Below are 22782 nucleotides of genomic sequence, written 5' to 3'. Positions count from 1 at the left end.
TCTTCTCAGTGGCTTCTCAGGGTCAACATCATCAGCCACGGAGTGCTATGACCCTCTCCTTCCCCTTGTGGGTCTGCTTTCTGGAATGCCCTCCCCTTTAGGGTCCAGTGTGAATTCCATGCCTTGGGGTCCTCATAACAGCATCAGATGCTTTCTGTCCTCATGCTGTAAGAGGGAGGGAGGCCCCTGTGGAGGGACAGAGGGGAGATGTCACAGCCAAAGCTGGTTTGTGATTCACTGATCTGAGACACTTTTGTGTTTCCAGCTGTTTGTTTATTCCGACCCTGTCTACAGTTATGGGAAGCAGCACAGAGTATCTGGTCTCTGGAGGGATTGGGACAGGTAGGTGATTCTTGGGGGGCTCAGCTTGCTGAGCTGAAGTCACCCTGTCTCCAGAGCAAGTGCTGAGGGAGCCTTGATGTCAGACTTCCACCTGGCCTTTCAAAAGACTGGAGTCTTCCTTATTGGATCCATAAATGAGTCATCCTTGTGGTTTGTCATGCTTGTGTTAGGGCAGGAGGATCCCAAGGGCCCAGCCATGACTCTGCATACAGTGGGGACTCAGTGGTGATTTGATGGCAGAGTCTGGACTGGATTTATTTTGTCAGCGATTGACACAAGGTGAAATAAACACCTCACCCCACCTTAGGCCTCTTTCTAGAGAAGAATACATGTTCTATGTGGATGGGCATCTGGTCTACTTGGGCCCTGGCAGGCTTTGCTCAGTGCTGTGCTCAGCTAAAAACTGGCCGGGCAGGACAGGACAAGTGCCCAGTGCTGTCTTAGCTAAGCACCCTTGGTTAGGAGAACCAAAATTTCTCTGGGGTGGTGGGTGCATTCACAGCCCATCCGCACGGGACACCAGGTCTGATTCAGCTAATTCATGGAGGATGGTGGGCCCACTCTGTACCGCCAACCCTGTTACGGGGCAGGAGGACATGGATTTCCCTATAATGGAGACTTCCCCATATGAGGTTCAGCTGAGGTACACCTCGCGTAGCATACTGCCCAGCTTTAGATCAGCCAATAGTGACCATCTGCAGGGTTGTGCCCTGACACCCTTGGCAAAATGGCATGGCATAATAGGTGGGATAGAATTGGAGAGAGGCTCTGGAGATCTAGACTCCTGGTGGGAATATGACCTACTCCTGCGAGTATGAATAAGGGGACAAGCTTCTGTGGTGTAGGGTTGACATAAAGTCAGCATGAGTCAGATCAGGCACAGGATGGGTACACAGTAGGGCCACACCTGGGCCGAATCAGAGCCATGATGACTCTAGACAAGATTCCAAAGCAGGAGAAAGTCTAAGGGAGATGCTTGTGTTCTGACTCCAGGTGCTGCCAGGTCGTTCCCTCCATCTGGGGGCCTGACCTTCTCCTGCTGGTTCCTGATCAGTAGGCACAGCACAGTCCTTGAGGGCCACCCGCTGCGCTTCCTAACCCTGGTGCGTCACCTGGCCAGGACCGAGCAGCCTTTCGTCTGCCTCTCTGTCAGCCTGTGCCCGGACGACCTCTCCTTGGTTGTGTCTACGGAAGAGAAAGCGTTTCAGCCGCTGGGTAAGGTTTCGGGAGCTGGAGCTGTTTTTGCCCACACTTGGGAGAAGTGGAACTAAGTCAGCATGAGAGCATGGGAGACCAATTCTCCTTCAGTGGCGGGTGGCTGGCCCAAGTGCCGCCATTTCAAATTCTGCCTGACTCTCTAAGCTCATCCCCCTGTGATGGCCAGAAATGGCCTGTTCTTTTGTCCCCTGAGAGAGTCACTGTTTCATAGAGAGATGCCCAGAAGGCCCCAAGCGTGGCTTGGCGTCATTGTCACAGAGCACAACTACCCGCCCCCTCCCCCTCCCGAGGACTCGAGGGCAGATGTGCGGTCCATGTGGGGTCGACCCCCGAAGCCCGACTCCGGGGTTTGAGTCCTTTTGCATGACCCCGGGCAAGTTTCAGATCCTGTTTGTGCCTCAAGAGGCTAAGTGGGGATTGTGATAGCACTTACCTCACAGGGGGGGCTGTGAAAACGAAGTGAAGTGACATTTGTAACCGCTCTTAAATCAGCGTCTGGCACAGAGCAAGACGTCAAGCAATGATGGCCGTGGTTGTGCTTGTTTGGGCTGTGGCTCCTCAGCACAAGGCCCGTTCTCCCGGGGTGCCGTGGCATGATGCTGTGTGCCAGGTGTGATGCCCATGTTCTCTTGCAGACATCATGGAGCCCGAGGATGATCCCGAGCCTTCCGCCGGCCGCCAGCTGCGGGTCAGGTGTGGCCAGCTGCTGGCCTGCGGTCAGTGGCACCACCTGGCTGTGGTTATCACCAAGGAAATGAAAAGGAATTGCACCGTTTCCACCTATCTGGATGGACAGATCACCGGCTCGGCCAAGGTGAGCTCTGCTTGCCCCACCGCGATGCCTTCTGGCTGCGCCACCTGGAGCTGTCTCCCTTCTGCTCCTCGGCCTTGTTTGGCAGCGGATTTGGTGTCTAACGAAACTCCCCCTTGCTGCCCAGAGCGCTTGGCTGAGCTCAAACATGAGGAAAACCCCAAATCCAAGAAAGCAAAAATCCTTCAGAAATTGGAATGAAAGCCACACAAGCAGAGCAGAAGATGAAACATGGAAATAAGAGTAGTCAGACTATAAAGTCCCAGAGCAAATGAGGCTTCTCACAGTTTGAGTTGTGGATTCTCCGGGAAGGTCTGTGCAGGGTCTGAGGTTTTGCTTTTTGAAGAAGCTTCCTGGCCAATCTATTACGACTGTCTGCGCGCTGCGCTTAGAAGCCAGGCCCTCGGGCTTGCAAGGACACCACCTCTTACCAGATTTACAACAAAAATGACGAGGAAAAGATGGTTCCCTGCTTAGAGAAGGCAATGGAATGTGAACACGTAGCTGGAGAGGTGTCTCATCACTGCCATTTAGAGTCACCTGCTGCCCTGACACATGGGGAGAGGAAGCTGGGAGATGAGGGACATGGCAGGTGTGTCCTGGCAGGCACTGGGAGAGCTCCCCAGGGAAGCCAGACTGAGAAGGGCCCAGAAGACACCAGGAGATGGGTGAAACCCAAATTTCACCCAGGTTTCTGAGAGAGCAGCTCAAGCTAGGCTGCATTCTAGAATCACTCGGAAAGTATTTTTTTTTTAATTTATTTTTTTAAATTAATTTATTTATTTTCAGCATAACAGTATTCATCGGAAAGTGTTTTTAAAGTTCTACTGGGGCAGGCTGCTCCTAAGGGCAGTCTTAATAGGGTCTCTGTGTGCAGTGTAATTTGGTAATCTTTTCAGAGTTTCTCAGCTGGTTCTAATATTTAGCCAGAATGGAGAACCTTAGATTAATAGGGTTTCTCATTTTGATAGTTTGACATTTGAGGCTTGATAATTCTTTGTTGTAGGGATCCATTCTCTGTGTAGTAGGATACTTAGCAGCATCTGTGGCTTCCCTAGATGCCAAAGCATCTCTCTCTCTCTCTCTCTCTCTCTCCAGTTGTACTACCAAAAATATCTCCAGATATTTCCAAATGCTCCCTATGGGGCAAAATCACCCCTTGTTGAGAATCATTAGGTTAGAACAACCTAAGTTTGATATAACACCTAAAGATGAATTTGGTGCTATCTTCCAGTATAATTATCTTATCAAAAAAAGGGCAATGATAACCAGAAAGATTCAGCAGGAACATAACAAAAATAGGTCTTTCAAAGCATGGAGTTAATTCTTTCCTCAAATCATTGATGATACTAGCCATTCTTTCCTTCCTCCCTTTCCCTTCCCTTCCCCTCCCTCCCCCCCCTCCCTTCCTTCCTTCCTTCCTTCCTTCCTTCCTTCCTTCCTTCCTTCCCTCATTAAGTATTTTGGAGCACCCATTCTTTGTCAGGCACTGTTTCAGTTGCTAGGAATTGTCCATGCCCACCAGCCAAATACCTCCGAGAGTGCATATAGTACAAAACAAGAATTAGATTTATTAAGCTTGCTGTAGAAGGACACTCTATTTCATGAGGGGGGTAACAAAGACTTGGGAGGAATTTAGATAGGATTAGAGCTCATTTTAGGTGATTTGGGGAAGGGTTCAAAGAAGTGGAGGTTGGTCTCTTCTCAATTGTGTGCTGTCAGAAAGAGGGACTTTGATGTCTGCGTATGTTCACAACTTTTATCCAGGAAGCAGGAGGAATGGAGCAGGTTAGAGTTGTCATTGGAGAAAAAAGCAGTATCACTCATGTTAGCCAGGATGGAACTCTGGTTAGTTTTGTGGTTGCACAGTGTCTTTGTTATTATCTGTTTAGGCATGATTACAGAGTGGGCTTGTTTTTTTCTTCTTTTGCAAAACATGTTAGTGTTTGTGTTTTGTCTTCCAAAATAGGTTGGTATTCTGTGAAATGGTTCATGGACTTTGAGGCTAAGAAACAAATCCTGTTGATGTTTGGACCTTGCTCACACCTAGCACAGGGGCTGGCACCCAGTAAGCATGCAATAAGTATTCAGTGAATTGCATTGAATTTACAGCCACAAGGAGTAAGACAGACTGGATGATAGCATAGTTGAGTGAATTGGTCCATGGATGAAGAACTGACCTCGTGGGACGAGCTAAGCCAGAGTTAGTTAGCAGGAGGTTGGCAGTGGTGTGGGGCCACAGGAATATGCCAAAATATGCTGTGGGGAATGACCAAGAGTGGAGTCAGACAGAGTTGACTTTTCCAAGATGATCTCAAGTTGGTTCAGGATCAGCAAGTGAAATTTAATTGGAATAAATGTGAAGGCCTGTGTTTAGAGGCAGACATCGGCTGAGCAAGAACAAGATGGGAGAGCTTAGGTTATGGATGACCCAGTTTAACAGCCTTTACCTTAACAGCCTTACCTTAACCTTAACAGCCTCTAATGTTAGAGCCTTTATTTTAATTTCCAAGGGAAGATATAAATTTTGAAACGTGGGGAATAGTTCAACAGCCTGAATTGAGCAAAATGATGTGGGAGAAATTTGAGACATCTTATGTTTGTAAATCAATGCAGATGGCGCAGTAAGTAAAGGCAGTAGGAATTTGGAAAAAAAGACAAGCTGATTGCAGGGGTGGGGCAGAGCTTCAGTGTGGGAGAGAGAGAAGTCCCTGCTTGGCACGAGGGGAGAGGAGGAGAGAGCACAGTGGACCCGCTCTAGGCAGTTCTGGTGCTGAAAACTTGGTTTGTTCTTGTTTGAAAATCTCATTTAATTGTTAGAGAGAAAAAGACTATTTCTGAAATTGTATGACCCCTCATTTGAAACTATGTATTTATATACATAAATGTGGATATAGTGATTTTATAGTCATTATAAAAATTATATAAACACATTTTGAAATACCTGAAAAATATTGAAAAGAAGAAAGAATGCCTATATTCCTTCTATCTTACCATACTTTGTAGTTTCTTTTAGTTTATTCCCTTCAGAAAAATAGCTGTAACTTTATTGCATAGAAAATATTATATATTACTTAATTTTTACTAGTATTTAAAATATTTTTACCTGTGTAAACTTTGAAATTATCATTTTAAAATTTGGGTTGCCGGGGGGAGGGGGTTTGGGAGAAGGGGGTGGGGTTATGGACATTGGGGAGGGTATGTGATTTGGTGAGTGCTGTGAAGTGTGTAAACCTGGTGATTCACAGACCTGTACCCCTGGGGATAAAAATATATGTTTATAAAAAATAAAAAATTAAAAAAAAAATTTGTGATACTCTGTTAACTAGTTTTCTTCTACTTTATTGAAATTTTTATTGAGATAATTATAGGCTACCATGTAGTTATAAGAAATAATAGCAAGAAATCCTGTGTACCTTTTACCCAGTTTCTCCCCAATGGTGACATCTTAAAAAACCGTAGAAAAATTTCTTAACCAAAATATTGATATTGATACAATCTGCTGATTTGTTCAGATTTCCCAGTTTTACTTGTATTTGTGTATATGTGTATGTATGTGTTCCACACAATTTTATCACATGTGTAGGTTCCTATGTCCATGACTTCTGTCAAGATTCAGAATGTTTATGTCACTACAATGCTCCCTTGTGTCCCTTGTGTTGCCCTTTTATAAAAACTAAAATACAGCCACTCCCACTCACTCACACCTGCCTCCCTTATTCCTGTCCCTAACCTTGGCAACCAAGAATCTAGAATGTTGTCATTTCAAGGATGTGGTATATATGAAACTGTACAGTATATGATTTTTTAGGATTGGATTTTCAATCAACATAATTCTCTGAAAATTCATCCAAATTGTTGCTGTACATCAATATTTAATTCCTTTTTATCACTGAGTAGTATTCCATGATATGGATGTATATGTTAACCATTCACTGATTGAAGGGCATTTGGGCTGTTTTCAGTTTTGAGATATTACAGATAAAGCTGCTTTGAACATTTATTTTCCTTTTTTGTTTTTTTCTTTGTTTTGCTATGAACGTTTGAGTACAAGTTTTTATGTGAACTTAAGTCCATATTTCTCTTGGATAAATGCCTAGGAGTTCAATTGCTGGGTCATATGGTGATTGTATATTTGGTTTTATAAGAAACAGCCAAATCATTTTCCCAGATTGACTGTGCCATTTTACACTTCCCATCAGCAACAGATGAGTGATCCCGTTTCTCTGTATTTGGTGTGGTCACTATTTTTCGTATTAGCCATTCTGATAGGTGTGTAGTGATAGCTCATTGTGTTTTTCATTTGCATTTATTTAATGGCAAATGAGATTAAAAATCTTCTTAGGTGCTTATTTGACATCTGTATATCCTCTTAAGTTATGTCTGTCCATATCTTGTGGCTATTTTCTAATTGGATTGTTTTTCTTCTTGAGCTTTAAGGTATATATTCTATATACTAGTCCTCTGTTGCGTGATTTGCCAAAGAATTTCTCATAGTCAGTAGCTTGTGTTCCATCTTCTTTCCCATAGGAGTTTGGAGGGCAAAAGTTTTTGTTTTGATGAAGTATAATTCATCAGATTTTCCTCTTATGACTTAAACTTTTGGTGTTGACTCTAAGAACTCTTCGCCTAACCCTAGATCCTAAAGATTTTCTTCTGTGATTTCTTCTAAAAGTTTTCTAGATTTATATTTAAATTTGTTATCTCTTATGAGTTAACTTTTATAGGAGGTGTGAAGTTTAAGTTGAAGTTCATTTCTTTGCCCATGGGATGTCCAGCTGTTTCCACAACATTGGTTAAAAAGGCTATCATTCCTACACTGAATTGCTTTTGAAACTCCATCAAAAATCAGATGGGCACATTTGTATGGATTTATTTCCAGATTCTATATTCTGTTCTACCGATCTATGTGACTACATCCCTACCAATACCACACTATCTTAATTATTGTAGCTATGTATTAATATTGACTAAAATGGTGCCTCCCACTTAATTCTTCTCTTTCAAAAAAAAAAAGATAATCAAAATCACTCTTATTTTTTGAAAAAGAAAAATTAATCTATATGTTTAAGTTATTCTAGGGCTTGTACCTTCAAATATAAATGTTAGAATTAGCTTGTGTGTGTCTATAAAAGCCTTCTGATATTTTGATAAGAACTGCATTAACCTAATCATTTTAGGGAGAAATAATATTTTTACTATGTTGAGTTTTCCTATCCATGAACATGGTTTGCCTCTCCATTTATACAGGTCTTCTTTCATTTCTTTTGTTGACATTTTTGAATTTTTAGTATATAGATTTCAAACACTTTTCATTTAAATATTTCATTTTCTTTTGAGTGATTGTAAATGATAGTGTGTTTTTTACTTTTAATTTTTTAAAAATTTTAAAAATTTATTTTCAGAATAACAGTATTCATTGTTTTTACACCATACCCAGTGCTCCATGCAATCCATGCCCTCTCCAATACCCACCACCTGGTTCCCCCAACCTCCCACCCCCCACTTCAAAACCCTCAGATTGTTTTTCAGAGTCCATAGAAATGATAGTGTTTTTAATCTTGGTTTCTGCATGTCCATTGTTATCCTCTAGAATGTGACTGATTTTTGTATGTTGATAATGTATCCTGTGACCTTGCTGACCTCACTTATTATTCCTAGGTGCCTTTTTTTTTTTTTTGTAGATTCTTTGGAATTTTCCACATGGACATATTATTTGCAAATAGAAATGATTTTATTTCTTCCTTTCTATTTGTATATGTCTGTAATTATTTAGTACATAAAACTTAATGGGTGTGCAAATACTGGACATTTAGATTCTCAGTGGAATGACTGGAACAGAAAAGATAAACATTTTAGTGGCTCTTAATATTCCTTGTCAAATTTGTTTCCAAAGACACAGTGTCAGTTTTTTACTCTCACCAACATTTTGTAAACTGCTTTCCTGCATTGTTTCTCAGCTTTGAGAGTGAGCTTTTTAATGTTTGTAGATGAAATAAGTTTTTACTTTTAGAGTGTAAGGTATATCATTTTATATCAATGAGTGTTTATTTGATTAATTCCGAGGTTAAATCTTTCTTTTTCCCCCTACCCCCATCCTTTTAATTTTAACAGATGTTGTATATTCAGGCCTTACCAGGGCCTTTCCTTTCAATGGATCCATCTTCATTTGTAGATGTTTATGGATATATTGCTACCCCTCGACTTTGGAAACAAAAGTCATCATTAATATGGCGTCTTGGGCCTACATACCTCTTTGAAGAAGCCATCTCAGTGGACACTCTGGAAGTTATTAACAAACTTGGCCCAAGATACTGTGGTAACTTCCAAGCTGTGCATGCTCAAGGTATAGAGTGTTTTGATTTATAATGATCTCACTGATATTATTTTTTTAAATGGACATCTAGTTATTTATAGCATATTTATAAAGAATAAACTCAGTATAGATCAGTCATTAGGGAAGCCCTCTGTAATTGGATCATTATAAATTTAAAACCCAAAAGAAAATGTCACAGAAAAGGAAATGACAATATCCTTTAGATTTCAACTCCAAAGCCCATAATGGAGGAGAATGGGTGGGTAATACCATCAGCAAAGAAAGAGAGAGGAGAATGCGATAAATAACTTACATTCCTTTTAATGAAGAAGCTTTTTAACTAAAGTATACTATTGTATTCAATTATTAAACAGTCAGACAAACATCCACATTTCCATTATTGATTGCTGGCTGTTCAAGTAGGGAGTACTGCTCTCTGTGCTCTATCAAGTCAAGGGGGTCAGCTCCCATCTGGGAAGAATGATGAATGAATTTATGTACAGAAGAAGCCTTGTGCACAGTGAAGGGCAATTGAGCACTGTAGAGTTTTTCTGTCTCCAGGCCCCATGTCTTCTTCAAGCTTCCATTTCCTCTGGCAGATGGCACTGGCCAGAGCCATGCGATGAGGTCAAGTCTAAAATTTTGCTCACTGCCTATTCAGGCCATGCAGTTCCACTAGCCCACATGGCTTTCTTTGACCCAGGGACCAGGGTGCTCATTCCAAGTGTAATGTTCACCATGGCATATAGCTCATTGAAGATATTAGGGCTTTCAGCCCAGTCTCTCTCTGCCTCTCTCTCTCTCTCTTTCTCTCTCTCTCTCTCTCTCTTTTTTTTTTTTTTTTTTACACCAGCTCTCTTATCACTTAGCATTTTGGTTTTGGAGGATGAGGTTATATCATCTCTTTGGTAGATGCTTCAAGCTTTAGTAATTTCACACCCCAGTTGCTCTTATTTTATAGTAGGGTTAATCCTGTGAGATTTATCCAGTTTCCTGTAAGTGTCAGAGAACCACAGGGGCAAACATGTGACATAAACATACACTCAAACAACATAAGACAGCCTCTCAGTGGTAGCTTCACCATATAGCCATAGCTATTTATTTTACTGAACTCATACTTTCTCTTCTGTAGAGATAGTAAAGATGATCAAAGCTGTGTTGTTCTAGGAGTGGACCCTGATATAGAAGCGACGCCCCTCATTGCTGAGGAAAAGGTATCCTTTGGCCTTCACTTAGCCAGCTCCTCTACCACCAGTGTTACAGACATCAGAAACACTTACAGTGAGGTGGACAGCCGCCTGATTGCCAAAGAGGTACAACTTCTGCCTTCACTTGTTGCCCCCTTTTGGAATCATGACCTCATAGCTTGCTTCAGCTTTCAGTGCTTAAGTGGACACAAACTCATAAACATGCACGCGCCGACAGATTCACACAGGCGTGCTGCCCGTTTCATTTGTTAAAATAACACATGCCTCTTCACCCATTCGGGTCTCCTGGGACTAAAGCTTTTATTTGGAATGCTCAGAAGAGAGAGCAGGTGCTCTGTATTCTTCACTGGAGAACAGGAACAAATGGAATTTGAAAAACCTTTGTGACACTGAAAACACGATTGAGCTTCTCTTTTCTAGATGCTACTGACTCCCCAGCCCTGCAAAATGTTCTGTGAGTTGCCATGCTTATTTCAAACAGCCAACTTGCCAACAGCAAGCAGACATGTTTGTAGAGGACGCTGCCAGTAGATGAAGTATTTCCTAATCCCTGCAGAGCACGGTCTTTTGCTTAATGCTGATGAATTTGGGCTGATTCGTTTACATTCTCTCCATCCTCACAGACAGAGGGCCACCTCCCTTTACTGAAGAGGCTCAGTATATAAGGGATGAGGTCTTGTTGTGCACCTCCGCAGTGCCTTTACCCACAGAGTACCCCAGACTCTCGTCTGCCTAGCCCTTTGAGACCAGTGAGGCCGGGCCTTGCAGAGGCTGGACAGCCTGGACTGGGAAGGAGGCAGCCTGGTTTTCGTGGCACCATCCCATCTCCACATGTTCTTGGGTCCACCTCTCCCTCATTAGCTCTTCACTGTGACCTGTGGGACATCTGTGGCATGACTACACCACCAGAGCTGCTCCCACGTGACTCAGCCACAGCCTGGGTGGTGGGGCATGGGAACCCAAATTTTGACGTCAGTCTCCCTGACATTGGTTCACTTATTATTTATTCACTGACTTTCTCTTACTGAGTGCCAACACTGGACCAGGCCTTGGGGTGCCTGCTCTCCAGGACCTTGCAAATAAAAGCTCTTCCATTCCAGAATATTTCTTAGGACTGACTGTTGCTCATTTCTCTAGATGAACATTTCATCCCGTGACAATGCCACACCTGTGTTCTTGCTAAGAAATTGTGCTGGCCACCTCTCGGGTTCTCTCCGAACCATTGGCGCTGTGGCTGTGAGCCATTTAGGTAGGTGAGGTCTTGCCCTTTTGCTACTGTTTGGGAAGATGGGCATGTGGCTATCATTGCTTGTGCAGCCTGGACCTCTAAGCGGCTTCCCAGCGAGGGTGAGGGTTGGAGTGTTAGCCTGCCGCACTGCACAGAGATCAGTTCACCTTGCCACATTCGCCAGTTGCCAGTGAACTCAGCGACTATCCGGGCTGGCATCTATGCACAGTGGGACCTGTCGAGTGTGCATGGGGCGGTGGGGGGGCCCTTTGACAGAGGCAATGGTTGTGGTTATTTGGGTAAAAATAGCCACTGACTGCTGCTTGTCATGCAGCTGGGCAAGAGCAGGGCAGGGTGTGGGTACAAAGTCCAATCTTACAGGATTTAGAGCACAGACAAGAGCTTGGGGTTGTCACAACCAGCGTCCCAAGGCCCAGAGAGCTTGTGACTCTCCCAGCAGTCTGGATGGAGACAAAGGCAGTGATCTGAAATTCTTTGGGCTGTTTCAGCCTTTTGGTGAGCCAGGAAGAACTCAGTACAGGATTTTTCAGGGTGCTAAGACTTTCAAACCTCTATCCTTCCTCCTGCTCCCAGCCTGTCCTAGGTGCACAGGTGTCTCTACTCTGGGTGGACAGTGGCACTGGCAGCTCTTATGTCCTTGCAGGATTCCAGGGGACTTGCCATTGCCCTGCAGCTGTGATGTATTGATGGAATTCCTTTGTCTCACACAGGCGTAAGGGTGTTCCACTCCATCCCGGCAGCCAGCAGCCTGGACTTCATTGGTGGGCCCACCATCCTCCTGGGCCTCATTTCCTTAGCAACAGATGACCACACCATGTACGCAGCCGTGAAAGTCCTGCACTCTGTCCTGACCAGCAATGTCATGTGCGACCGCCTAATGCAGCACATCTGTGGGTACCAGGTAATCCCACCCTCCCCTCTGAGCCTGTAACTCCTGGAGGAGCGGAGAAGAGCTTCACTGGCCCTACGGGACTTTCCCTCCAGCGTAACTTCTAGAGAAGGGAAAGCAAGGGAAGGGTCTTGAAGCCAGTGTCACCACAGCGGAAGGCCAGGGGATAGCCAGGCAGAGAGGGACTCTGATCAGAATGGGGGTGCTCACCTGTATACCAGTACCTTTCATTGAATTCAGGAATCATCTGTCACCTACTTTGCACCTGACATGATGGTAGCCAGGGTGCAGGAACCAGGGTGCTGGGTTTGAATCTTGCCTCTTCCTCAAACTTGCTATGTAACCTTACATGACTTACTAACCTTACATGAGTTACTTACCCTAGCTGCCTCAGTTCCCTTGATAATATGATACGGACATTCTCCTGTCCTTTGTCCTGGAGTTTTCGTGAGCACTAGATCATTTAATTCAATGGATGGCTGTGTATTATGGCTGTGCAGAATAAGGGCTCTGTAAGTGCCAGCTATCTCTAGTTCTTACTCTCTTTGAGCCTCAGTTCCCCTATGTGTAAAATGGGAATAATAACAGCACTTGTTTTGTAAGCCTATGATGATTAAGTGAGTTCATACCTGCCGAGTGTTCAGAAGAGTACCTGCTCAGAGTAACTGTGATTGTTAATGCTGTTTACTATTTGTAAGGTCACCCAAGACACGTTCACTGCCCTTGAGTACCTTCCTGCATGGCTAGAAGGAAATCATGAAGGGCAGGACTAGTGTCAAAGTCTAGACAATGTCACTGGGGTGCACAGGCCATGGTGGTTCCTCCTGGGTACAGCAGGAGCTAAGAGAAAGCCTTCTTGTCTCTTTGGCCCCCAAGTCAGGGTCTGAGAAGAAGAAAGCTTCTCAGACACACACCCTGTTACCTAGACTGCTGCCCCAGCTGAACAGTGGCCCATTCCCTCTGCTTCTCCCTTTAATTGCATTGATATCAGCCATAGTTCTATATTACAGACCTGATGATCCTTCCTTCCTGTGCATACCCTTCAAAGGCACCCAGTCACTGGTAGAATATCCCAGACTCCTTATAGTGGATTCAAAGGCCTTTAAAAACTGGCTGCCAACCTGTCCTGCCAGCCCCATTTAGCCCCATTTCCTGCCCAGCCAGTGAAACTTCCTCCCTGAATCCTGCATGGTCATGGATTGCTAACCACCTCATATTACTTTGTGTACCTGTAATCTCGGCTTGGAGCACCGCCTCCCTCTCTTCCCCAGGTCAGGCTCTAACGGCAAAGGGGATCTCTCTTCTAAGCCCTGAGCTGAGTGTGCAGCCGTATCCTGGCTGTCCTTGGTACTGCACATGTGCCCGGTCTCAGGCTCTTACCCAGTGCTGTAATTATGCCTCTGCTCATCTCTACAGGACTGTAATTGTCTAAAGGCATGGGAGTTTCCTTATTCTTTGCCAGTATATTACTGACACCAAACAGATACTCAGTAAATATTTTGGTAATTAGTGAATGGGTGTGTCTGGTTTATGTTAAAACTCAAGAATTAGGGCTTTGGGGATATTAAAATTTTCTCTGAATCATGTTAAAAGCAGCTGTAGTGGCATGTGTTCTACTTCAGCACATGCAGATCTGCTGTGACTAGGCATTTGGGCTATTATTGTGAACATTTCCAAAAAGGTACATAGCACTTCCTGTTCTTGGGGGTTTACCTAAAAGGATAAAATAAGACAAATACCAAGATAATTTAAAATTTTTTAAAAATTAAAAAAAAATTTTTTTAGTACCCAAGATAATTTTAAGATACATTGAATGTAGTAAGTGTCCGAGGTTCTCTTCCAGAACTACCATGTTCTCTGTGACTTGGGTGTTCTCCAGCCATCACTTGGGTGTTCTCCATCCTCCCAGAAACTCCAGGTTCATGGATATCTGGAACTCTCACTCATGCTCACTGTGGCCTCCCCACCACCAAGTGTAGGGCCTGCAGCACTGTGAATTTTCAGTGAATGTTTTCTTGGCCTAAGCAGAGTGCCTTGAGAAAGATGATGTGCTATAGAGGTGGCTACAGAAAATGTGGTTACAGGTAATGGCTACAAAGTTGGCCAACATCACATGTGGGACTGTGTAGCTTGAGTTTTTCAGGAAGAAAGAGGTGGTAGAGACAAGGAGTGGCTCATGCATGGAATCCATGTACTCAGTTCTTGTTGACCGAATATCTCCTAAGAGCTAGGCAGCAGGGATATGGATGAGTCGTGATATGGAACTCGATCCCAGGACTCTGGAATCATGACCTGAGCTGAAGGCAGATGCTTAACTGACTGAGCCACCCTGGTTGGCTGGGAGGGTTCTAAAGATGAGAAATATTACAGCATTTTTGTCAGTGGGAAGAAGTAACAGGAGAAAGAGAGAAAAACTCTCCCGCTGGGCCATGTCCTCGAGAAGGTGAGGGATGTGCTCCAGGGGCCACCTGGATAGAGACCCTGTTTAGGACAGGAAGGAGTGCAAGCAGGCATCAGTGGATCTGGTATGGGCAGATGAGAGTGTTCATGTCTGATGGGTTCTGTCTTCTCAGCGGAGTGTGAAGTGGGGTGGTGGAGGCAAAGGGAGGTTGGGGAGAGAGGAGAAGAGATGAAAGCCTCATCTTTAAGATGAAGAAAACAGGCTTACTAGAAAAACAGAGTTGGACCACCAGGTCAAATGGGGTCTACTTTGGCATTTGACACTATTACTACAAAGTGAAACCAGTCAGCCTGCATGTGCAATTTTTCTCAAGCAACTTTCAGCCATCCTAATTATGTCTGGATCAGGGAATAGGGAATGGTCAGATTTCAGATATAGCTAAGAAGTGACTGGAGCAGTCTGGAAAGATAATGAGTATTCACTGATCACGGGTCATCTTGGGCAGTTGGGCTGCTTTAACAGAATACCACAGACTGGGTGGCTTGTAAACAACACAAAGTTATTTCTCACAGTTCTGGAGGCTGGGAAGTCTAAGATCAGAGTGCCACCATGGCCAGGTTGGATGAGGGCCCTATTCTGGATTGCAGATGGCCAATTTCTCATTGTATTCTCACATGACAGAGATTAGAGGGAGGGATCAAGCTCTCTTGTGACTCTTACAAGGGCATTAATCCCACCATGAAGCTCCACCCTCATGACTCCTTCTAACTCTACCTACCTCCCACAGGACACATTTCCAAATAACACTGCATTAGGGGATAGGGTTTCAACACACGAATTTGGGGAGGACACAAACATGCAGTTTATATCAGCAAGCAAGACTTCCCAATAGCACATTGGAGAGGATATCTGGGAGGACAAGGTGAATGGCTGGATGGTGTCAGATCCAGGCTTAGGGAATTGAGTGGTGGATAAGATGGGTGAGAACTCAGGTACCAGTAGATGGAGGCAACCTGAAGTTTGTGTGACTGAGGTCAACAGAGACATAAGGCTAAGTGAGATCCTGCTCATTAGTCTCCGAGTTGGGTCTGGACCCCTGGGATCCCAGTGGTTCCATCCTTATATGTTGTTGCTTCCCTGGGCCCAGCACAGCAGAAAGGCACACTCGGTGGTTGCAGCCTAAAGTAAGATGCTGGTGCAGCTGGGCTCATAGGGATGTGGTGGCTTCCTGGTGACACAGCAACGTTTATGGGATGGTTATGAAGGCAGGATTTGGTAAAGGGAAATGAGAAAGAACACAAAGAAATGCAGGAGGAAAAATACCTGGTAGTACAATTGCTTAGTCATAGGGTAGCTCTTTCTTCACCTTTTTGAGGAACCTCCATACTGTTTTCCAGAGTGGCTGTACCAGCTTGCATTCCCACCAGCAGTGTAGGAGGGTTCCCTTTCTCCGCATCCTCACCAGCATCTGTCATTTCCTGACTTGTTAATTTAAGCCATTCTGACTGGTGTGAGGTGGTATCTCACTGTGGTTTTGACTTGTATTTTCAAGATGCTGAGTGATATGGAACATTTTTTCATGTATCTGTTGACCATGTGGATGTCTTCTTTGGAGAAATGTCCATGTTTTCTACCCATTTCTTGACTGGATTTTTTGGGTTTTTTTGGGGGGGGGTCTTGAGTTTGATAAGTTCCTTATAGATTTTGGACACTAGCCCTTTATCTGATAATAATTGGCAAATATTTTCCCCCATTTTGTAGGTTGTCTTTTAGATTTGCCAACTGTGTCCTTTGCTGTGTAAAAGCTTTTTTATCTTGATGAAGTTCCAATAGTTCATTTTTGCCTTTGTTTCCCTTACCTTTGGAAATATGTCTAGCAAGAAGTTGCTGTGGCTGAGGTCAAAGAGGTTGCTGCCTGTGTTCTCCTCTAGGATTTTGATGGTTTCCTGTTTCACATTTAGGTCTTTCATCCGTTTTGAGTCTATTTTTGTGTATGGTGTAAGAAAATGGTCCATTTTCATTCTTCTGTATCTGGCTATGCAATTTTCCCATCATCATTTCTTGAAGAGACTGTCTTTTTTCCATTGGCTACCCTTCCCTTTTTGTCAAAGTTTAGTTGACCATAGAGTTGAGGGTCCACTTCTGGGTTCCACTGATCTATGTGTCTGGTTTTGTACCAGTACCACACCGTCTTGATGATGACAGCCTTGACACACTGCAAACAGATTGACAAACATAGTGATCCAAAGGGGCACATGCACCCCAATATTTATAGCAGCAGTGTTCACAATAACCATAATATGGAAAGAACCGAGATGTCCATTAACAGATGAATGGAGAAAGTGTGTGTGCGCGTGCGTGTGTGTTTAAAATGGAATATTAGCCAGGCATCAAAAAGAATGGAGACTTGTTATTTGCAATGACATGGATGGAGTTAGAGAGTATTTTGATAAGCAAAATAAGTCAGAAAGAGGAAGACAAATATCCTATGATTTCACTCATCTGTGGAATTTAAGAAATGACTGAACATAAGGGAAGGGAAGGGAAAAAATGAAATGAAAATTGAGAGGGGGCAAGTCGTAAGAGGCTCTTAACTCTAGGAAACAAACTGAAGGCTGCTGGAGGGGAGATGAGTAGGGATTGGGGTAACTGGGTGACGGGCATTAGGGAGGGCACATGATTTAATGAGCACGGAGTGTTATATGCAATTGATGAATCACTCTACCTCAGAAACAAAAAAATAAATAAATAAAAAAGAAATGTAGAGGGAAACCAAGAGAGAATGGCATTCTGAAAACACAGTGGGGGAGATTCAGGAAGAAGCAGGGGGTCCCTAGTGAGAGGTCAAGTCACACACGTACACAAGTACAGAAAAGTGGACCCTGGTCAGAAGCAGACACAGAAGTTGGGGTGTGTTTTTCCTCTGAGAACATGGGAATGAAGGAGGTAACAGCAGAGAGCAGAGGACTTGCAGGCTGAGCAGATGACAGGTGCTGGTGGGAACAGGCAGGCGAAGGAGAAAGAGTTCTAGTGATGCATTCATGAGGAAATTGCTTTGTGTTTTAATTTTTTCAGATAATGGCTTTTCTCCTGAGGAAAAAGTCCTCTCTCCTAAACCATCGAATTTTTCAGCTCATCCTCTCGATTGCTGGCACTGCAGAGCTAGGCTTCGGGTCATCTGCTATCACCAACGTTGGCGTCTTTCAACACATCCTCTGCAATTTTGAGGTAAACTGGAGACTGGCCATTAGCCCTGAAAGAGTGGGTGTGTGTGGTGGTAAAGAATGCCTGGAGCTTCCTCTAAACTCAGGAGGCCAGCTTCCTCAGTAACCATGGGGGCGGGGAGAAGGAAAACCTCAAAAGCTTTGGAGCCGGGGAGGTCTGGGTTTATAATTAATATGAGCCCATCAATGGACTGTGTGGCCTTGGGCGAGTGTCTTAATTTCTCTGAGTTCTAGTCTTCTCATTTATGAGATGGGAAGCATCATGTTCCTCCTACAGGCTGGCGTGGGGGTCAAACCAGATAGGATCTGTGAATGGATTCTAAAACTGGAGGATACCGTATATAGAGACAGAGATACAGATGTAGATGTAGATATAGATATAGATAGGCTTAAAAAATATATACTCTGCTCCCTTTAGATGGTGCTTTGCTGTTGACAAATATTCCTTAAAAGTGCTGACTGAGAGACCCTGAGGGAAGGACTGAGGCTAGGTGAGGGGTACTGCACAGAGCTTCAGCTGGATTGCTGTAGTCACAAAACACCATTTACTGAGTGCCTCTGGGCTCAGGCACTGACCACGTCCTGGAGACATGCTGGGGTGAGAGCACAGTTGGGTCAGATTTGTAGATCAGGGACTCCAGGGCTGGGTGGGGTGGAATGTGTTCAGAGGGGGTGGAGTGTATGCTATTGGCAGATAGGAAGGATGGGAACAGCCTTGGGGATTTCAGAGCAAGTGGCTTGCAGGGTGCCTGCCAGGCTGTGTGTTGCAGGCAGAGGGGAGGCTGGAGGGGGAAGGAGACATGACAGGTGAGAGACGCTAGGCTGCGGGATGGGACGTGCACGTTAGCCAGTCCCTGCTGCAGTCCATGGAAGGATTTTAAAAATGGATTTTTTTAAATTTAAAAATGATATATGCTCATTATAGAATATTTAAAATTACAGAAAAATGGGGGTGGAAGCTCTGATTTCTGAGATCCAGATGACTCTTGTCAACTTTTAAGGCATGGCTTTTTTGTACTTTCTATGCATAATACACATATATTTTTATATCATAGTCATGATCATAGCATAGACATATTTTAAGTCCTGCCTTTTCTTTTCTCATATAACAGACATGAAAGATATTTGTTATGGATTCTTCTTTTTTCTTTTAAACACTTTTTTTTTAGATTGTATTTATTTATTTGACAGAGATCACAAGTAGGCAGAGAGGCAGGCAGAGAGAAAGAGGAGGAAGCAGTCTCCCTGCTGAGCAAAGAGCCAGATGTGGGGCTCGATCCCAGGACCCTGGGATCATGACCTTAGCCAAAGGCAGAGACTTAACCCACTGAGCCACCCTGGTGCCCCAAAACACTTTTAATGAAAAGGAAAAGACACTAATAGTCCACTTGTCTGCCTCACATCTGACCACTTTAGGAAGCTGTTGAGTCCACACCTTTGGAGGAGAAACAATCAGCCAAGCCAGTCACTTGCACAACCCTTACTCTCTTGTACTCAGACTCCGGTTCCAAATGCTCCTGTGTTAAGAGTACATACTACATCGCATTACGAGATGGAGAGACAGGGAGAACAGCCCCCCTAGAGCTCATCTCCCGAAGTCTGGGACTTTAAGAACCAGACAGTGACAAAGACACAGCACCAGTCCATGGACAGGCAAAATGGGGAGGAAATAGGGCTTGAGAAAGAAAGATGAGAAACGTACATGGAACCAGGAAGTAAAGGAGGGAGGTATCTAAAACCAGAAATACACGAGAGCTAGGAAAACCCTTGTGACCTGTGCTGTCCCACTGCACACAAGTCACTAAAAGTCCAAGAGAGCATTTGCGAGACCTGTCCAATCAAGAATTCAAGGTCCCTTCCATTACATCATACCCTTTCTTAATCTCATAGGCTCCCAGCAAGCTCAATGCTTTAGCCGCTCTCTTCAACTCTCCCATCATTACTCCTTCAATGACCCTTTCCAATAATGCTTGTTAAAGATAACATCACACTTAAAAACATTTGTTATGGACTTTTATGAGGTTTTTTCTGAATCAGAATAATATCTGTCTTATAGCAAGTTTGTGGTTTCTTCACCATTCCTCTATTGTCAAAGTCTTAGATTTTCCCCCTATATTGTTGTTTTGAGTAAATGTTATTTTGTTGTTTCCCCTGCTTTAAAAACTGTGTCCTTTGAACAAATGATCAAAGTTAAATTATTAGGATAAAGGCTTTCTAGATAATTTTTAGATTATTACTAAGTTTTGCTAAATTCCTGATACCTAAGGATGTTAACTAAAGAATGACATGCTAGAATTTTATTTTAGGCCTATTACTCTGGTGGCAGGAGCTCAAGGCAAGGGAGAGTGGGTCATGAGATTGCTACAGAAATCCAGGTGGAAGATTTTGAAACTGAATTTTAGCAAAGATGGTGGGATAAAGAAGATTAATGAAGTTCATTCAGATGAGACGTGATTAAGAACTGAATGAAAGGAACTCACTATATAACACTGTGTATTACAGAGGACTGTTGACCGCTGCTGCTGAAAGCCAAATTTAGAGGAAAATGTATAGTCATCAGTATATATGTATTAGAAAAAAGAACATTTAAGGGGCGTCTGGGTGGCTCAGTGGGTTAAGCTGCTGCCTTCGGCTCAGGTCATGATCTTAGGGTCCTGGGATCCAGTCCCGCATTGGGCTCTATGCTCAGCAGGGAGTCTGCTTCCCTCTCTCTCTCTTTCTGCCTGCCTCTCCATCTACTTGTGATCTCTCTCTGTCAACTAAACAAATAAAACCTTTAAAAAAATAAAAAGAACATTTAAAATTAATGAACAGAATTTTAGATGAAGTTAGAATGAATAAACAGAAATGGAAATACAAAAACCCCAAACAAGAAAACAAACAGAGCAAAATTCAGAGAAAGAAAGAAAGAAGGAAAAAGAGATGAGAACATTACTTAAGTAGAAAAGAAACAAACATAGAAAGGATCACCAAGGCCAATAACTAGTTCTCATAACATAGAGCTGTTGAGATTGACCAAGGGGGGAAAAACAAACAGGAGGCACAGCTAAATAATGTTAGGAAGGAAAGGGAAGCATAGCCACAAAGGAATGAGCAATTAGAAAGGCAAAAAGAAAACAGGACCAACAACTAGGTGTCAATAAATGGGAACACTTAGCTCATTTGAACAATCTCCAAGAAAATTTGTTTCCAAAATTCACTCAGGAAGAAGTAAAAATCCAAATGGTCCCATAACCATCAAATAACAGAATCACAGGATTAAAATCTTACAAACAAACAATGTCCATAAGGCAAGTCCAGGCCCAGGTGGTCTGTAGGGAAGTTCTGCCAGTCAAGAAATGAGCCATTCCAGCCTTATCAACTCTTCCAGGAAACTGGAAAGAGAGCACTCCCAGCTTATTTTGTGAGCCAATCTTGATTGCAGAACCAAAAAGGACAGGATGGGACATGAAAACATACAGGCCAATCTTATTCATAAATATAGCTGCAAAAATCCTCAATAAAATATTAGTTAATTGAACCAGGTCCTGGATCTGGATGAGAAGGTTATGCAGGTTATGCAGGAAGCCAGCAAGGTATGGAATATAGGCTCCCAGAGCACAAGAGGAAAGGAGATAGGCATAAATGACTTCACCACCCTGATAAACAAGAAGTAGCAGGCCTTGGCCTCACCCCTGTACCTTCCAGAATGCTGTGGCTGAGTTCAGCAGCTTGGCTCCGAAGCATGTCCACCAGCAGCCTGGCCCAGAAAGTACCCATAACCACAGCTTGCTCCTGGAATGATCATGGGTAACACCCCACCCCTCCCTGAATAAACTTTTAGGGAAGCTGGTGCTTTTAATGCTGGAGTTAAGCAAACAAGCCACCTATAAAGACCAGAAGCTAAAAAAACAAGGTAAAACAAAATGAAATGAAATAAAATTAAAGGATTAGGAGGACAAAAGTTCAAAACCAAGAGAACTTTTCCAAATGTCTGCCTCTATCAAGTGAAGCAAGGGCAAGGATGTGGAAGTTGTAGGTTTTACAATTCGTAGGATTGTATAAAATTTGGAAGTCACTTGGAGGTCAACTGAAGGTCACTCACAGGCCTAGAAAAATGTAACTATTGGGGACAGAAGTGAGGTGAAGGGGGGAGGATGGAGTCGAGACATTTGGTGGACTTTTGAAGAAGAAAAAAAGAGAAGAAAATAAAAAGGAGGAAGTTTCAGGACTTAAGGGTCCTGAGTCCGGTTGTAGGCTGCGGAGGAGGAAGCAGCAGAAAAGTATAGTTAAAAATGCCAGTGGGAGAATCACTATTGACCTATTGACGGGACAGGTTCTTCAAGGAGAGGAAAAGTTTAGAGATAAAAGAGAGGGTTACAAAAGAAAGGGTAGATTCCAAGCTTGATGATAGGGACAGATAATTGAGAGGGAGGAGGGAGACAGGAAGCTGAGAAGCAGGAAGGGACAGGAAGTTGGGAAGCAAGGGAGGGCCAGGAGGCTGAGAAGCAAGGAGAGACAAGAAGGTGAGAAGCAGAGAAGAGACAGGAAGTGAGAAGCAGGGGTGGGGGGCAGGAGGTCGAGGCTTCAGGTTCCTTGAAGAAGGGATAGGCCAGCCCATCCTGAGTGAGGTGGTTCCAGGGGTGGAGAGAGGGTAAAATCTGACGCATTATCCATTAGATATTTAAAGAAATCTGATCCAGACATCTCAATGCAGTTCTCAGTATAGAGGTTATGTGACACAGGACAATAACCAGAAGATTCAATTGTCTGTGTTTTCCATATTCCAGATACTTGGTATTATGTAATTTCTAAAGAGCTAGGCAGCATTCCAATGTCGTGTGGCAGCTTCTTATTGTTCTAATGCTCTGGAAAGGAAGTAGGAATACACTTCCGTGGGAAAGGTAAGGGCTCAGGGCCACACAAGATTGGTCAGTCTGATCTCACTGTCTCAGATCTCCCGGTACCGAGTCGGACAAAGCATTTGCTCTATGACTGACTTCATGAATAAACATTCCAAGTGTGCAGGCTCTCAGATTCCTACAGACTTGCATGTTGGGGTGCCATGCCTGCCTACCCCCATCCCTACTGGGGCCTCATCAGCCCACACCAGCTCTCCCGAATGGCCACTGCCCTCCTCTGGTT

At 43.8% G+C, this 22782-nt stretch overlaps 1 protein-coding gene across 6 annotated transcripts in view; it reads left to right on the top strand.

Moving 5' to 3' along the window:
* WDFY4 (WDFY family member 4) overlaps positions 1–22782 on the top strand; it is a 268674-nt gene that overhangs the window by 82592 nt on the left and 163300 nt on the right. For 5 of the 6 annotated variants that reach the window (XM_013063131.2, XM_004765845.3, XM_004765846.3 and 2 more), the window contains exons 17-24: positions 266–342; positions 1336–1557; positions 2196–2374; positions 8486–8717; positions 9855–10000; positions 11033–11144; positions 11855–12045; positions 17510–17662. In XM_013063131.2, coding sequence (XP_012918585.1) covers positions 266–342; positions 1336–1557; positions 2196–2374; positions 8486–8717; positions 9855–10000; positions 11033–11144; positions 11855–12045; positions 17510–17662 — 1312 coding nt within the window. Of the gene's footprint in view, positions 1–265; positions 343–1335; positions 1558–2195; positions 2375–8485; positions 8718–9854; positions 10001–11032; positions 11145–11854; positions 12046–17509; positions 17663–22782 lie in introns of those variants that run through there. The other variant, XM_045068824.1, reaches the window with a different exon arrangement.

The sequence above is a fragment of the Mustela putorius genome, unplaced genomic scaffold (genome assembly GCF_011764305.1).
Source record: "Mustela putorius furo isolate JIRA1106 unplaced genomic scaffold, ASM1176430v1.1 tig00003909_pilon_pilon_pilon, whole genome shotgun sequence".
NCBI classification, from domain to species: domain Eukaryota; kingdom Metazoa; phylum Chordata; class Mammalia; order Carnivora; family Mustelidae; genus Mustela; species Mustela putorius.
The sequence above is the reverse complement of the archived record's forward strand: the minus strand, read 5'-3'. Positions and strand labels throughout refer to the sequence as shown.